Consider the following 15,828-nt stretch of genomic DNA (forward strand, 5'->3'; position numbering starts at 1 on the left):
GAATGATTACGGGCAGCGATACCCAGAGCAGCGATTTAAGCGTGGAGTCGGTGCGTCGAACATATGGGTGTTTCGGGTATATTTGGCGATATATCTTGTGTTGTATGTAGTTCCGTTGTTGCGATATTCTTTGGTAGACTTGATGTACACCAGAGCCATTGTGAACAGTGAATTCACTCCTATGCAAGTATGAAATCTAGACCTTGTGTGATCAAAGAATGTTTGCAAGTATTGGATTACGACACTGGCTTACTATCCATCCAATCCCGGGATTGGAATTCTTTTACTCCTTCACTTCCTCAAGCTTTCCGGTCTTAATATCATACACATACCCATAGACCTTCAAGTCCCTTCTCAAGTACGGGTTTTCTTTGAGTATCTTCACATCTTCAACAACACTCGCCTTCAAACTAAAACACCATAACCTTCAGCATCGGGCCTTTCACGAAACGAATCGCAAGCATCGATTCACTTACTCGAGGATCTCACCAAAGTCCATTTTGGCAATCTCATCTGCATTGCCGGATGCTTTTTCAGTCAGAGCCTTGTGCAGGGAATCGTTTCGGAGGTGAGTAAGTCCACAATCTAGCAAAAGCATTCCGTTAGATCTCAGGGTTTTTCAGAAAGCTATAGGTAAGTAGGGAGGAAGAAGGGGAGTTGTAGCTTACCGGTGTGGTGGATGACAATGACTGCTCCCACGCCAAGCATCTGGTCGACGCAGATGATTGAGCGAAGAGCTTCGCTGGCCCGGCCACCTGCATTACGGATCTCGCTGATTTCTGTAGAGAGAGAGAGAGATTGCAACGTCAGAACCTCTTCATTTACGGCTAAAGAAATGAGTTTGAGCATACTCATCTGGAATCCTCCAAAGAACTTGTCTGGAAGGACACGGGGGTCGCAACAAGTCACTGAAAAGGAATAATATCAGTTACCGCCGTATAGAGGACGAGACCAGCATTTATAGGAGGAGTCTTTGAGGGGGTTTTGGCTTACCGACCATGACCACACTTGCGCCGGGAGGCATGAAGGCCTTCATTTCTTCAAAGGTTGGCAATGGCTGGTGCGTCAAGGAGCATTTCCTTTGATGATCATCCTCTTAGACGGGCTTCTATTCCAGAGTAGATAGGCGAGGTGCTTACTCGGCGTGTTGGACCATGCTCTGGACGAGTTCTTCGTTGGAGGCCATTTTGCGGTTGGTGAAGTTGATGAAGGTAAACAGTGGTATGATATTGAGAAGGGAATCACGAGTATGGGTTATACAGAGAGTAGATTGAAGGAAAGTTCGTTTGAGACAAAAAGCTCTTCTTATAGCTGTCCTGAACGGGGTGTACTCCAATATCGTGGAATTTCTCCGTACGTGAAGTAAACGCGAATGGTTTCCTGAATTGGCATAGAAGCGGAGTATGCTTATTTCAGACTGACCTAGTCTATAATCTCATTCCCTTCTCGAACTGGTATACGAGTTTCAGTTTACGCTTTCACTTCTATTCAGGATTCTCATAAATTAGAAAGTTTAGACATCATTCTGGTTAGTCGTTTGATGCAGAGTACATCTACAAGAAATCACCAGGCAGTTCAAGTACAAAACAAGATTCATACGCAGGTTGCCCACGGAGACATTTGCACGTCAGTATGGTTATGCTCTGACCTACTCACACAGACAACCCTCCCGGAGACTTTTCCTCTCCAATCGGAGGAACATGGAAAGCAAGCCGTATGCCCATCGAACCAAGTCTGGAAATAGTCTCCTCACACCACAACGTCTCTTTCGTCTTATTTCCCCGTCTGTATACCTGCAACGCCACGTTTAGGGGAAACAGTGTCGCAGCCGGACCGTAGAGTTTCATCTCAGGCCGGAGATGATATCGAACACTCTGGCAGATGTCGTTTGCCAGAGTCCACTTTCGATCCGCCAAGGCTGCAACTCTTTGCTTCAGGATGCGGCAGTCGTCGACGATTCCGTGCCTCTCGGAAATAGCCTGTAAAGTCTCTACAGAAATCTGCACTACCAAGAGGAAGCCCCAGTAATGGGATATGGTGTTGGCGACCAAGACATTCGTAAACTCGTATGAGATTGGGAATTGGGTTCCCGTGTCTGAGGATAGTGCCACGGGCCACCAAAGGAGCCTTGATTGTGCGCTCGTCTTGAGATTATCCTCCCAGTCTTCAAGACGAAGCAGCTGATCATCGAAGTCATTATACAAAGCTACGATACCGTCATTATGGTCTCTTAGGTTGGCGTCGTCGGATATTGTGTCCAGCCGCTGTAAAAGGGACGGCAGACCGGATATCTGATCCAGCAGGCTTTGCATCAGAGATTTTGGCTCGGATGCAAAGGGGGCCGTCTTCCATGATGGCTCGTCTAAGAATGTTTCCGTGCGGTTCTGAATAGCCTCGAGGAGCTGAGCTCGTTGGTGTAAGTGACACTGTGGGCTAACTTGATGCGTGAAGTCTTTTGACGTACCATGTATACGCGGAAGCTTGTGAAGAGCTGATGGGGCATGCCATCCCTGAAGGCGTCTGGCCCTTTCTCTCGAATCAGTCTAGTGATACCTCGGCAGTGCGCTAACCATCCGTTATGTTCGGTGCCTAATAGGACCTATGAAAGAACATGGTCAATGATCTGCATCAGACTCAGGCAAGGGGGGGGCTGGCTATCATACTTCAGCAATGTTCAAGCATAGTACAACAGCCAAAAACTCTTCAAATGAGCCCTCTCCGGCGCTGCCGAGCGAAGACGTGAACAAACGAAGCGTCTCGCCGTACTCCTCAAGCGCCCGCGGGATCTTCCGCAGGATCGTGTAGCCCAACGTCTTGACCGCACGCTCAAGGACGTCCAGGTGAACCGACGCCCGCGCTGCAATGGCCGGGAGAAGCGTGACCCAAGCACCGCAGACCCTCGAGTCAAGGCAGGCGGCCGAGCCGTCTACGGTGCTGACCAATGCCCTCTCCTCCGCGGGGGTGAAATTGTCAATGATGAGGGAGATGAGGTAGTCCAGCTCGGAGGAAAATGTCTCGCTGGGTTGCTGCGAAACCTGATACTTGATTGCGGGTCCCTTTGTCTGTCGTCGTCGACGTCGCCTTGCCTTGCCTTGTGTTGGTGTGGCGGTGGGTTGGCTAAGAATAATAAGAGGAGCTGAGGGTTGCGGATCGTCGATGGCATGTGCTTTTCTGCTCCGGGACTTGGGGGTCCCGATGGCGCCCTGGATGAAGGTGGTCTGGCGGTGATAGCCTCCGCAGGTTCGCCCTGTTAATAGGCATTGAGAGCACGAGGGGGACTTGCGATCACACTTTGAATCTGGTTGTTACGATGTGCTGCCCTGGATGATTCGTAGATGGATGGCACAGACTTACCGCTATGCGCCGAGTGGCGCAGGTGCTGCATCTCTTGGCCTTCCTAAGATCGCTCATGTCCGTCCTCGGCACAATTAGACCCTTGCTCAATCTCTGAGTATTCTCTTTTAGTTGTATCCTCTGGCTCAGCGAATAGAGAAAGAAAGAGAGCAGTGATTGATTTCAAAGTTGGGCATATTGTGACCGCATTTTCCGTGGCGTCGTCTTTCTCCTGATGGGTTTGGCCGAACTAGGAAACAGTTCGCGTTGAAACGTGCAGCTGTGCCCACATTAAGATGACATGGGTTCAAGCCACCGTGTGGTAAGAGACTATTGTCCACGATATGACCGAGTTGAATCGAATAATTGGCATCAAAAGGCGAAGACGAGGGGGCATGTGAAGCATTGTGCGATTGATATATTTTTTTTTTCTTTGATGTTTTACTCGTAATCGTCTGACTGTGAATAGACTTGTTGGAAGCTTGAAACTTACCTACCCGTTCATAGATATCGTCTCACCGGTTGCTCCAACCACCTAACCTAGAATATTCATGTATTCACAAGAGGGTGCAATACCTCACCTTATCCCCAGAGGACTGAATGTCCTCATCACATTCATAGACCCCCTTGAAACGGCCGCCGGCGCATCCGCCATGACAGTGGCGGCACACATACAGCTGGGCTTCGACGCCGTGCTTCCCTCACTTACACAGCAAGAACGCGACAGAACCCGGCTTGATATTGGCCAAGATTGGCTGGATGGCAGGTAATGTTTATGTTCTGATAGGTGTTTTCATCCCTTTTTCTTCACAGAAATCTATATATCATCGGGGGTCAAGTAGATTGATTAAGTAGAATCAATGTGAATCAAAGCGATTTTGGCAGCAAAAATGCGCCCGTTATGGAATCTCGAGCCCTAACGACAAGGCTTCTGCGGCGGTACATTCCATCAGCCAGATGGTATTTGGAATCTGGCACGCGAAACGAGGGATTTACGGTTATCTTGCTGCCTGTCTGGGGAATTCCGGGGTTTCTGGGGTTGAGGCAACGGGTGTGAGGAGAGAGATAAGGGAATGAGCTGATCGAAAGACGAATACGCGAGGTTTGCGGGGAGTCCGCAATTGGGCTCGATTTGCACGCAATATGACCCAACCCGTGTCTGATTGATTTTCATATGTTTACGGTTCCTACTGCTATTAAATAAAGTAGGACTTTGGTCAACACTGGTGAGTTTCACGACATTCACTTTCTGAAGAGAACGCTGAGAATCCATAAATTGTAGATAGGAGCAAAGCTACAGCGTAAGTATTATCACGTGTTTGATTAATGTAACAGATGGGAATGAATGTACCGCATATCGATCGATGCTTTACGGAGTAGATACGAGAGAATTAGGAGATATATAGCTAGTATATCCGTGAGTTGCTGGATCTCACTCGTATATCGAGTTTGTACAGTATATGTAGGGGTGGGGCCAGCATTCCACACAGTCGTTTGCTGAGGAGGGCTCTTTTACACCGCGGTTCATGCAAATGGCCCTACGATGCGACATCCGTAATACGTACCTTGGCTGGAGATTGGAGGGCGATCTGTCTGGGAACATCAGAGCCACCATGAAGAAATGCTCCCCTAAATGACCATGTGGCAGCTTTCGCCCTCCTTCATAGTCATCATTCCCAATATAGTCTGTCCGCCATCTTCAGAAGTTTCCTTGCTCATACAATACCATGAACCCTGAGATTCAGATTCAAGTTATTCCCATTGACATCAGATCAATATTCATACCATCAGTGGCGTCTGGGGGGCCAATTCGTGAAAACGTCCATGGTCATGCGATGGGATATTGTAATGCGTTGTCAGCTTACACACGCACACACACGAGCGGCGTGCCCGGAACCGCAGACACGCAGATCGTTGCTCGTCCAGTGCGGAGTACAGTATGTGCAGCGTTCGGGCATTACTTTCTGGAAGCTGAGGCAACTTGAGGCCAAACAAAAAGTGGAATGTCATGGGATGTGCCCAAGGGGAAACAAAACTCGTGATGCTGCCCAGGGGGAAAATATGGACCCTACTGGCTTTTTTTCCACATCGATTGATTCGATGGTATGGGGATATTGGGGAAAATTTCTCCATCGAGCCCCTGACTTGCCATCAGAATCCTGGAGCCTGGAGATGGCTTGCCCATGGAGAGCGTCCCAGCCGTCCTTTGAGGGGAGTGAATGGGTCGATAATGCGGTTCGCTAGGCATCAGTATTATTCTGCGGGTACTGGAGGAGCCAGCTCCATATGCCCCAGCTTGGCAGCATCGCAATCAGCAGAATTCGTCAAGTAAGGGGTCGGAAGAGGACTGTCTTGCAGACGAGCTGAAAATAGCTCTTGTACATGTTTCGTCTCGGCACAGCGAGAGCGAGACATGTTGAGGCCTAGAAGAATAGAATTAGCGATTGCAGGTCAATGAGCGGAAAAGAGACTTGATCCAAATGTGAATGCCTGAGACCCTGACTGATCGGCATTGCGCAGGGAAATAAGGGAAAAGATTGGGGGCAGCACGACACGTCAGGCGGGAATAATCATCCAACTACCGGTATACGGAGTACATGGACGGTAGCTCGAGTACAAGCGTAGGCAGCCACATTTGGGTTCTGAAGGCGAAGCGAAGGCGAGCCCACGATTCAGTACCGCCGAGAGGGACGATGAAGCGAGCAGCTCTAGCGCCAGCTGAGTTGACGAGGCCAAGGCACGAGACGAGGGGTCGAATCGAGTCGGCAATATTGCGGATTTGCTGGGATTGGAGGAGGAGGTTTGGCGCAACTACCGAACTATCTGGACCATTGACGATGTCCAAGGCGACTCTTCCAATGAAAGGGTCGCGAGGCTGAAGCCGTGCGAGCGTGAAAATGATTTTCCGCCCCAGTCAGTTCACTTTTTTTGCACGCTACGAGGCACTAGCATCGTCAGAGACGATTGGATTTCTTCACGCAAAAACCCTTCGAGAAGACGCATCGAAACCGCCAGAAGGCGAAAACCAAGTTCATACGGCGCCCCCAGCACTGACTCGGGGTTCCACGGCGCTCCATCGACAGCCTCGGGCGGCGCCTCGTCATTGGCCGGGGCGTGCAAGAGGCTGCTCGGCAGGTCCCATTCAAACCCCATCGCGCCTCCATCAGCCTCCATCACCACGACGTCATCGGCGAGGGATCAGCACCAGGCAGAAGCATTTCGAGGGACCCATGGGACGATGGTTTTTCGCAGGGGCGTTGGCAAGGTTCAATGTTGGCTCCTGCGCGCGCTGCGAGACTGTCCGATGAGGTGCAGCCGGCGAGGCAAGGGCGCGCTCGCGCTGCCTCGTCGTCGCCAGCAAGGTTTTCGCAACGCCTTCGGGGGGTTTTCTCAAAGTGAGGGGGAGCGTGGCCGTCGCAGTCGGCTAAACAGAGTGCACGATGCTTAATCTACAGAGGCACGCGCGATCGATGCTCTGCTGCTTCGCTAATGGCACCAAACGGCCGGTGGTTGCTCGATTGCTTGGCCCGATCGATGCCTCCCCTGCTAGCCTCTGGTCAAGTGCCGTCTTCCGGCCCTACCGCCACCACTCACAGCGACGCTCTGGCGCCGCTGCCGAATCAAGATCGGAAGCCCTGCTTATTAGTACTTGGAGGCCATATGGAAGCACCTGCTTTTCGCCGTGGCTTGGGGCTAAAACGGTGGAGGCCAGGGACTTGCGCCGTTGTGGTGTTGGAGAAGGAGAGAAAGTTCTGAAAAGTTGCGAAGCAGGGAGAGCACGGCCAGTCCGAAGGCCAAGAACGACGACATCAACTCCAAAAACAGGGCAAACGAGGCAATGGTCGAGGCCCTATGCGGGGAGCAGATGGCACGATGGCTTCAAAACAGCCCGACTATGCTTCCGGGATGCGCAATGGTCTAGAACCCTGTTTCCCACGGCGAGAAAAGCGATAAGCGCGTGCAGACGAGCGTTTCTTGGGCCCGGATTGTGGTACATGTCTCTGCTACAACATGTCTCGCCTGCAATCATGGCCGAGAACGTGCAGGGTCCCCCGAGTGCTGGGCCGTCCGTTCTCGCTGGCTGAGCTGTGTGTGTCTCACAGCGCCCTTGTTGCTGAGGATACTGCCTATTGGAGCCGCAAGCATGCGGAGAACATTCCCCAGTCCCCCAGAAGGGGGAAATAAGCACCTGGCATCAGGTCCTCGTGCTCGTGGATGCCCCCAGCCCGCTTAGTACACAGTACAGTGCAACGACACGGCCGCTCTCTGTGTGTGCCGGCCACATATTCCGAGAACGGCTGCAAGGACAAGCTGCAGAAGGCGCCATTTCCGATAGCCTTTCGCATACGGCCTAGAGCAGCATCCGCGTCCGTACTGTAGACCTGTCAACGGTCTGCATTCTGCGCCGCTGTCGTGTTAGGCAAAGCAAGACGATCTCCGAATCTACCTTATTGGGGTGCAGAGTTCGGTGGGAGGTGTGATGGGGCACCATGGACGTCATATCGGCTAGCCTCCGTCGCGTGTGGATATTCCCTGCTCCAGCACCGACATGGTGAGACCCCGACTCTCCATTATTGCCTCCGCCGGCCGCATGCTAAACCTTGGAGTGGCTTCTTTGCCTTTGTTGGGTGTACATCTCCTTGAGCGAGTTTACGGGGAGGAAGAAAAAAAAAGAGACAAGGCTAGTCCAATACTCTACCTTGGCCAAGGTCGTAAGTCTCCGTTGCTGGACGCTCCTGGTGGTTATATAAAGCCCACGACTTCGCCTTCCGATCCCCCATCTTTTCCCCGACTTCACTCCTTCCCCATACTTTCTCCTCATACTGTCCCATGTTAGCAAGTCTGTTCTCCGACTAGGCGGAACAAGAACTTGCTTCAACATACATCAATATGCCCGCCCACACCCATTTCTCGGAGGACCCTCCGCAGGTCCTCAACCAACGTGACTTGGACCTCGCCAATGAGCGGCTGAGGAGGCCCAACTCACACGGCCAGGGTTCCAGCTCCGAGAACATCGAGAAGCAGGAGGAATCTGGCCTTCCCACCGGCAACGCGAACAACCTCGAGAGGCTCGGCACCAACGACAAGTACGAGATCACCGAGGATGACTGCTACGACGAGCTGGGCTACTGCTTCCCCACGTGGAAGAAGTGGTCCATCCTGACGGTCATCTTCTGGGTCCAGGTGTCGATGAACTTCAACACCTCTCTGTACTCCAACGCCATTCCTGGCATCGCTGAGGAGTTCCATGTCAGCGAGCAGGCGGCGCGGTGCGGTGCCATGATCTTCCTGGTTCTCTACGCCTTTGGTTGCGAGCTCTGGGCGCCGTGGTCGGAAGAGTTTGGCCGCTGGCCGGTCCTGCAGCTCTCCCTGTTCCTGGTCAACATCTGGCAGCTTCCTGTCGCGTTGGCGCCCAACTTTGCCTCCATCATGGTTGGTCGTGCTCTCGGTGGTCTCTCCTCGGCTGGTGGCTCCGTCACCCTGGGAATGATTGCGGATATGTGGGAGGCGGATAACCAGCAATACGCTGTCGCCTACGTCGTCTTTTCCTCTGTCGGTGGATCCGTCCTGGGCCCCATTGTCGGTGGCTTTACCGAGAAGTATCTGGCCTGGAGGTGAGTAGCCATCGTCGTGAAACATCTTGTTGAAACATCCCGCTTACACTGCGCTATACAGATGGTCCATCTGGGTCCAGCTCATTCTCGGCGGCTTCGTCCAGCTGCTCCACTTCTTCACCGTCCCCGAGACCCGAACCACCATCATCATGAACCGCATTGCCAAGAAGCGCCGTGAGGCGACGGGCCAGAACATTTGGGGACCCGATGAGCTTGTGCCTTTCCGGGACCGCTTCTCCGCCAAGGAGGTTCTCACCACCTGGGTCCGCCCATTTAAGATGTTCCTCACGGAGCCCATTGTCCTGGTGCTCTCCCTGCTTTCTGGCTTTTCCGACGCCCTCATCTTCATGTTCATCCAGTCTTTCGCCCTGGTGTACCAGCAGTGGGGATTCGGCACTGTGGAGATTGGATTGAGCTTCATCCCCATCGGTGTCGGCTATGTCATTGCCTGGCTCCTCTTCATCCCGGCCATCAAGCGCAACATCAAGGAGCGACAGGCCAAGCCCAACGACGAGCGTGCTCAGTACGAGTCCCGTCTCTGGTTCCTCTTGTACACGGCCCCTTGCTTGCCTATTGGCCTCATTGGCTTCGCCTGGACCATCCAGGGCCCTCCCATTCACTGGATCGGCTCCATGATCTTCGTTGCCATTGTCGGCATTGCCAACTACGCCATCTACATGGCCACGATCGACTACATGATCTGCGCCTACGGCCCCTACTCTGCCTCCGCCACTGGTGGTAACGGCTGGGCTCGAGACTTCTTGGCCGGTGTTCTCACCATTCCAGCCCTGCCCTTCTTCAACAACATTGGCAGGTCGAGCGGACACAACTTGGAATACGCTAGCACCATCCTCTTCTGCATCTCCTTCTGCCTTGTTGTGGCTGTTTACATCATCTACTGGAAGGGCCCTGAACTGCGCCACCGATCGCCCTTTGCTCAGCGGCTGGCCGATGCTCGCATGGAGCAGACTAACGAAGGCCGCCGTGGCAGCATTCCGTACGATCCTGCGACGCGCCGATGTAAGTTGATGCCCATTTTCTTCTGCTCCCATGATGCAATGCTAACTCAATCTGTTACAGCCTCCGTTGCATCAGCGTCTAGTCACCAGCAGCGGCCCGACGCTACCAGGCGGTTCAGCCAGCAGCATCGCTTCTTTGGCGAGAGCAGAGTCACTCCCCGGGGTACTCCCAGAGGAACGCCCGCTGCTAGCCGGCGGCCGTCTGTCAACGTTCCGAGAAACAAATAAAATGGTGGCCTTGAAGAAGGTGTGGAGGGGGATTTGCATATATGACTGCATGGGTTAGACACGACTACTTTCGGGATATGGGATACCTGTATTATTGTCCAGCCTTTTTTGCTTGCCTTTTCTCTTGTTATCATAATACCCCGGTCTTTGCATAGCATGGGCATTACGGATGTTTTACTCCTGCAATTGAGGGCACTTTTGGGAAAGGTAGCCTGGGTTGGCCTTTTGATGTTGACCCTTTCGAATAGGGAATAATGGAGTAACGGTATCTAAAATACGCATTTTACTCATCTGCCGCGTGATTCTGCTCGTGATGCTATGTGCCATGCTAGAGGCGCTTTTGGCGGAATTTTGACAGCTGGTGTATTTGAGGCAAAGAAGCTGACGTTGGCGAGAGGATCTTGATTAGGAATGAGGCGCATTCGAATCGCTTGCAGTCAGGGGAAACGGAAGACTGAGACCTGTTGGTACCTCGGAACGTTTGCATGCGTCGCCGCCTCATGGCCGTGTCTCACACGTGAAAGGAATGTGGACTGCGAATACGGGAGTAGATGTGAGGCAGTAATCTATGGTGACTTGGCTTATACTACTACGTATCTCTTTCTTATGAGTCTCTTGCCATGTTATTTTTAGCTTGAGACCTCACTATCCAATTTCAGACCTGGTGGAATATATAATGAGATAGTGATCGGTTCCCGTCGGTCATTGAGACCGCGTCTAGAGCCTTGGGAGTCCTTCCAACATCCACCGATTTACAATGGAACTATTTGAATACATCCTATTCTATGATGTTGTCGAAATTGGGACTGCGGGCGGAGGTCTGCTCCTACTGCGCTGGATGAGATTATCGATTCCAAGGGGCTAATTTGCCCATGGATCCGGTAGTTGTGAAGCATTCTCAACACCCGGCGTTCAAATGAGAGTTTGAAGGATATGTAGAAGATTTATCATGATTCCTTCTGGTTACTTGACGAGTGACCATGCTGTGTAACAGTATTGACCTCCACTGTTCACTGATTTCCGGTGTTCATCCCCCCCTCCAGGCTCCATTACATCCCTCACCAGAATCACACAACCATGGCACATATCCATGACCACTGCGACCCTCATTTTGAGGCCCTCAAAGCCCATCTTCCAGAAAAAAGCTCGACTTCAAAGCAGACGTCAGGATCTCCATCATGATAAACCCAGATGGGCAGAAAACGTCGTCGATATCTACGGCGGCTTTCACCAACGAAGCGTATACCCCAGCTCTGGGAGTCCGCCACCATTGTGGGCGTTGTGGTCGTCTAAAAAGAAATGTGTGACGAGGCCTTGAGCTTTTGATGCTCATCAATTATGTCTTGGTCGATCCATGTGGGAAAGTCGCCAGTGACTTGTGCGGCGAAGGCAAAGAAGCATGTTGAGTTTCGGCTCTTTGCTGTCTTATACCATCGAGGGCTTTCTGCGTGGCAAGACTGTGGGTTGCTTTGGTGGCCTCTTGGACATTGGACTGTTACCGTGTAAGCCATCTGTTAACCTCGATTACAAGAACTGCCCAGGTCACAGCGTTCCCATTTTCCCCAAGGTAAAAAGGGGCTTCAGCCCTCTCTTGCTTCTCCAGTAATTTGTTGACCGGAACAAGTCAACACAACCCTCAAGCGTCCATCCCCATCTATCAAGAAACTCCGCTGTCACCTCCCAAGCAGCCAGATCCCAGGGCTCTCCCCACAAGATGAGGCCCGACTCTTTCTGACTTGGGTCGAGCCCGACCATCCAGTGGCATAGACTATCCGCATCGTACTGCTGCTTTTCGGCTGCCACGCTCGAGCTGGATTCGAGGCGTAGTAGGTTATCTCTCATCTGGGGAAAGGGCAGAATGTCAATCCAGGGATGGTGGGGCGTGGATCTCTGCAGAGATGTAGGCGAGAGGCTCTCGGGTAATAATGAAAATTGTTGGAAGTGATGACGGGCGGGAGACTCCCGCATGAGGCAGCGTGTGGGAGAGGAGAACGGAGATGGTGTGTCATCCTCTAACAGATCAGTCGGCGATAGTCCAACCAAGGAGGTGATGGTGCCAAAGGCTCGCATGACGTTGAACTGCATGATGCACAAGACGTGGTCGTCGGACGGCGAAGGCTTTGCGTGGCGGCCGAGCTTCAGGCCCCGGAATTGCGCAACTACCGCGGCCGGGTCGGTGTACCAGGGAGCTGCTGGCTTGATAGTACTATGCGTATCTGTGTTGGGGGACCTGTTGGCGAGACTCTCTCCACAGACATTGTGGCTATCAGTGTGGCCCGTGTCTCCCGCTGCTGCCCGGCAGCGCACAGGCCTGGCTGCTGCTGTTGGGCAAGAGGCATCATCCCGGTCCAGACATTGAGCTGGCGATATCGTCTCATTGGCAGTTCTGCCGGACGTCTTTCCGGGGACCCTGAGCATCTGCCTTCGTCTTTGACGATATGCTCTTTGGTTCAGCCTGTTCTGCACTCTGCGTCGCAGATCGGGATCCGTTGTGCCTCTCCATTCGTCCACGGCGTTAAGCATGATGGTACTTTGACAGGAAGCAAACTAATATACTGGACCGGAAGTAGACTGTAGTTGAAGAAGAGAGGTGTGGGATGCCGTGAATGGCGGCTTATTCCTGTTATGGCTGTCTCTACAACGCTAGTTGGTGCGGTCTGCTTACACCTCGATTGCTATTGGCGCGGTGAGCCCTCCGTTTATATCCGCAGCTTCGGGCCTCACTGTACGGTATATGAGATCCTTGTGGTCTGGTTATCTCGAGCAAAGATGTATTCAAAACCAAGCATCTTCCTGTGATTGTGGGGCTCCAAAGCCTAAAGTATTCGAACTGATAGATGTACAGTATAGAATGCCAGGACTACGTACACACAATTTTCGATACTGGCGCCTCCACTGGCTTTGGCTTTGTACCTGGAGGCATCGTGTTCGCCGGTATCAATAAGCTTGAAGCCCAAACCAAGCTGCGCGGACAGTCTCGGCAAAGAGAGGGGATGAGAGAAGTTGCATCTTTCGCTTGGATCGAACTATTCTCATCATGCAAAATGGTATAACCTCTAAGTATCCATTAAAAGGAAAATCGAGTTTGCGTGAGTGTGGCTACTCGTGATACCACAGCTCGACGGCCAAGATTGACTTACACCCGAGATGCTTCCACGTATTTTGAGTCGTCTCACATTCCACAGCCAAGAAGATTTGGCCTACCGGATCGACTTGTTCGGCTGGGATGCCTTTGATGTACGCGATTCCCTCCTTGGACGCTAACTCATCGGCAGCTATTCCCGAGGTACCATTGCAGCTCTCGTCGTAAACCGCAAACGACATACGATATACAGATTCACCACAAGGATAGCTCTACCAAGCATCAACGATGGATATATCAAACGATGAGTTATATCAACGGACTTTGCGATATATCCGGCCAACATGTAATCAAACTCTATGTCCGAAGTACAAAGCACCGTGAGCTTTGCAGCCGTTTCATTGATACATAACTCACTCACACGACAGTGGAGGTTGACGGTAGCCCTCGTACGTTCATTCGCATCAATGGGAACATTCAAATGCCGCAATTGGCCACTTGCTTGAGATCTCCTGAGCACGCTCATAATGCAGCCTTCGATAATATTCCGTGGAACGACGGCAACAGTGGCCCCTGATCCCTTCAAATAGCCAATCTCGGGTCGATCTGCCCGCAGCGGATGGGAACATGTCTTGCGCTAGCACCCGTCTTGCGTCGTATTCCCGATTCGGCACACGACGGTGGATGAGAAATGCGTGTAAGTGAGTGTGAAGCCATACTGTGGTATTGCATATTGAGAATACGATGTTCTCGACAGCCTGATTTGGACATCGAAAAGCTTCGTATGCCAGGATTGATATACGATAGTTTGAGAGAGAAAGTGAAGAGAGAAAACGGACAAGAAAGTGGACAACGTCGAAGCATCTATATAAGTTGAAGCATCGCTCATCATGGACACTGGAAGCGTCTCGCCCAGCCTCAAGCACATCAAGCATCTGGACCAGACAACCAAAACACCCCATCCATTCAAAAGCGACTGTCAATATCCGCCATCATGTCCAAGAAAAACGCCAACAACCTCCCCGGCGACGCCCCCCCGCCCAAGAGCCTGCTGGGCTACCACCGCCAGCTCGCCCCCGCGGCCGCCGTCAAAGTCAGCCCCCTCTGCCTCGGAGGCATGGGATTCGGCACGGCCTGGGCGGACATCATGGGCAGCTGCGACAAGGAGCAGTCGTTTGAGCTGATGGACTACTTTTACAGTCAGGGGGGCAACTTTATCGACACGTGAGTCGACACTTTCCAGAGGGTTTCATAGAAGTACTTATATAATATGCTGATATGGGGGAAATGTCAGTGCCAACAACTACCAGAACGGAGAGTCGGAGAGAATCATTGGCGAATGGATGAAGACGCGCGACAACCGGGAGGAAATCATCGTCGCCACCAAGTACACGTCTCCCTGGCGACTGGCCGAGCAAGACACGCGGATCCAGTCCAACTTTGGCGGAAACAACAAAAAGTCCTTGACCGTCGCCATCGAGGCCAGCCTCAAGAACCTGCAGACATCCTACATTGATCTGGTAAGGGAACTGCCACTCTTCTTCTGCTGCCTCAAAACCATCTTCATGAGAGTTGCTAACAGGAGAATCCTTATCAGTACTACGTGCACACCTGGGACTTCACCACAAGCATCCCAGAGCTCATGCACTCGCTGCACAACCTCGTCGTCGCCGGCAAGGTCCTCTACCTCGGCATCTCCAGCACCCCGGCCTGGATCGTCTCCAAGGCCAACGAGTACGCCCGCCAAAAGGGCCTCACCCAGTTCTCCGTCTACCAGGGCCAGTGGAACGCCGCCGAGCGGGAGATTGAGCGCGACGTCATCCCCATGTGCATCGACGAGGGCATGGCCCAGGCGCCCTTTGGCGTCTTGGGGATGGGCTACTTTCGCACTTCGGCGCAGCGGGCGGCCGAGAAGGAGGGGGAGCGGGAAGGGAGAAAGGTGCCCTTTGTCGACAAGCCGCAGAAGACGGTCATGGCGGACACGCTGGCGAAGATTGCTGTGGCGCGCGGCACGTCCATCACCAGCATCGCTTTGGCTTGGGCCAGGACCAAGGCTCCTTACTGTTTTCCCATCCTGGGCGGTCGCAAGATTGAGCAGCTAAAGGCTAATATCGATGCGTTGGCGATTGATCTCAGTGACGAGGAGAAAGAGACGATTGAGAGCGCGGTGCCGTTCCACCCTGGATATCCGCAGGAGTTCTTGGGTGGTCCGAAGGGTGTTTTGTATCCGGGAGATGCTTGGACGACCAAGAGATTGGGTCACTTTGACTGGGTGACGCCGCCAAAGGTACGTTGCCGCTGATTCAAACGTAACAGGTGTGAGAATGCTAACACCTTGTAGGCACCGAAGCCTCACCCTCTTTGAACTGGGGGAAGTGCTGCCAGGAGGCCATCATCTCAATGGTTGGCTCTGAATTATTGTGTATCTACTACGTATGAATCTATTAGCCATAGGCGTTGATAGGGAACGTCAGTCCAATCAAGTGTATTCATCATCAGCTCCGGCTCTCCATCTTTTCGAATTCATGTCACCTCTCCCTTGTTGTCTTAT

The 15,828-nt window shown here is 52.4% G+C and overlaps 5 protein-coding genes across 5 annotated transcripts; 2 read left to right on the forward strand and 3 right to left on the reverse strand.

Moving 5' to 3' along the window:
- Positions 1-283: 283 nt before the first annotated feature.
- Positions 284-1,000, reverse strand: BBK36DRAFT_1167419 (carbonic anhydrase; the record flags this gene model as incomplete). The annotated part of the gene is made up of 4 exons (XM_024895044.1): positions 284-410; positions 477-585; positions 669-779; positions 994-1,000. 4 exons carry the CDS (start codon positions 998-1,000, stop codon positions 284-286), a joined length of 354 nt encoding a protein of 117 aa, XP_024751467.1.
- Positions 1,001-1,652: 652 nt separating this feature from the next.
- On the reverse strand, positions 1,653-3,385 carry BBK36DRAFT_1167420 (hypothetical protein; the record flags this gene model as incomplete). Its single annotated transcript, XM_024895045.1, has 3 exons — positions 1,653-2,402; positions 2,465-2,565; positions 3,355-3,385. The coding sequence occupies 3 exons, from the start codon at positions 3,383-3,385 to the stop codon at positions 1,653-1,655; spliced, it is 882 nt and encodes a 293-aa protein (XP_024751468.1).
- Positions 3,386-8,223: 4,838 nt separating this feature from the next.
- BBK36DRAFT_1114595 (MFS general substrate transporter) lies at positions 8,224-10,195 on the forward strand (the record flags this gene model as incomplete). Its single annotated transcript, XM_024890049.1, has 3 exons — positions 8,224-8,948; positions 9,010-9,968; positions 10,029-10,195. 3 exons carry the CDS (start codon positions 8,224-8,226, stop codon positions 10,193-10,195), a joined length of 1,851 nt encoding a protein of 616 aa, XP_024751469.1.
- A 1,542-nt stretch (positions 10,196-11,737) lies between these two features.
- Positions 11,738-12,718, reverse strand: BBK36DRAFT_1195014 (hypothetical protein; the record flags this gene model as incomplete). The annotated part of the gene is made up of 2 exons (XM_024896877.1): positions 11,738-12,384; positions 12,550-12,718. The coding sequence occupies 2 exons, from the start codon at positions 12,716-12,718 to the stop codon at positions 11,738-11,740; spliced, it is 816 nt and encodes a 271-aa protein (XP_024751470.1).
- Positions 12,719-14,271: 1,553 nt separating this feature from the next.
- BBK36DRAFT_1113944 (Aldo/keto reductase) lies at positions 14,272-15,642 on the forward strand (the record flags this gene model as incomplete). The annotated part of the gene is made up of 4 exons (XM_024889967.1): positions 14,272-14,501; positions 14,572-14,797; positions 14,875-15,564; positions 15,619-15,642. The coding sequence occupies 4 exons, from the start codon at positions 14,272-14,274 to the stop codon at positions 15,640-15,642; spliced, it is 1,170 nt and encodes a 389-aa protein (XP_024751471.1).
- Positions 15,643-15,828: the final 186 nt, after the last annotated feature.

The sequence above is a fragment of the Trichoderma citrinoviride genome (assembly GCF_003025115.1).
Source record: "Trichoderma citrinoviride strain TUCIM 6016 unplaced genomic scaffold BBK36scaffold_4, whole genome shotgun sequence".
Classification (NCBI taxonomy): domain Eukaryota; kingdom Fungi; phylum Ascomycota; class Sordariomycetes; order Hypocreales; family Hypocreaceae; genus Trichoderma; species Trichoderma citrinoviride.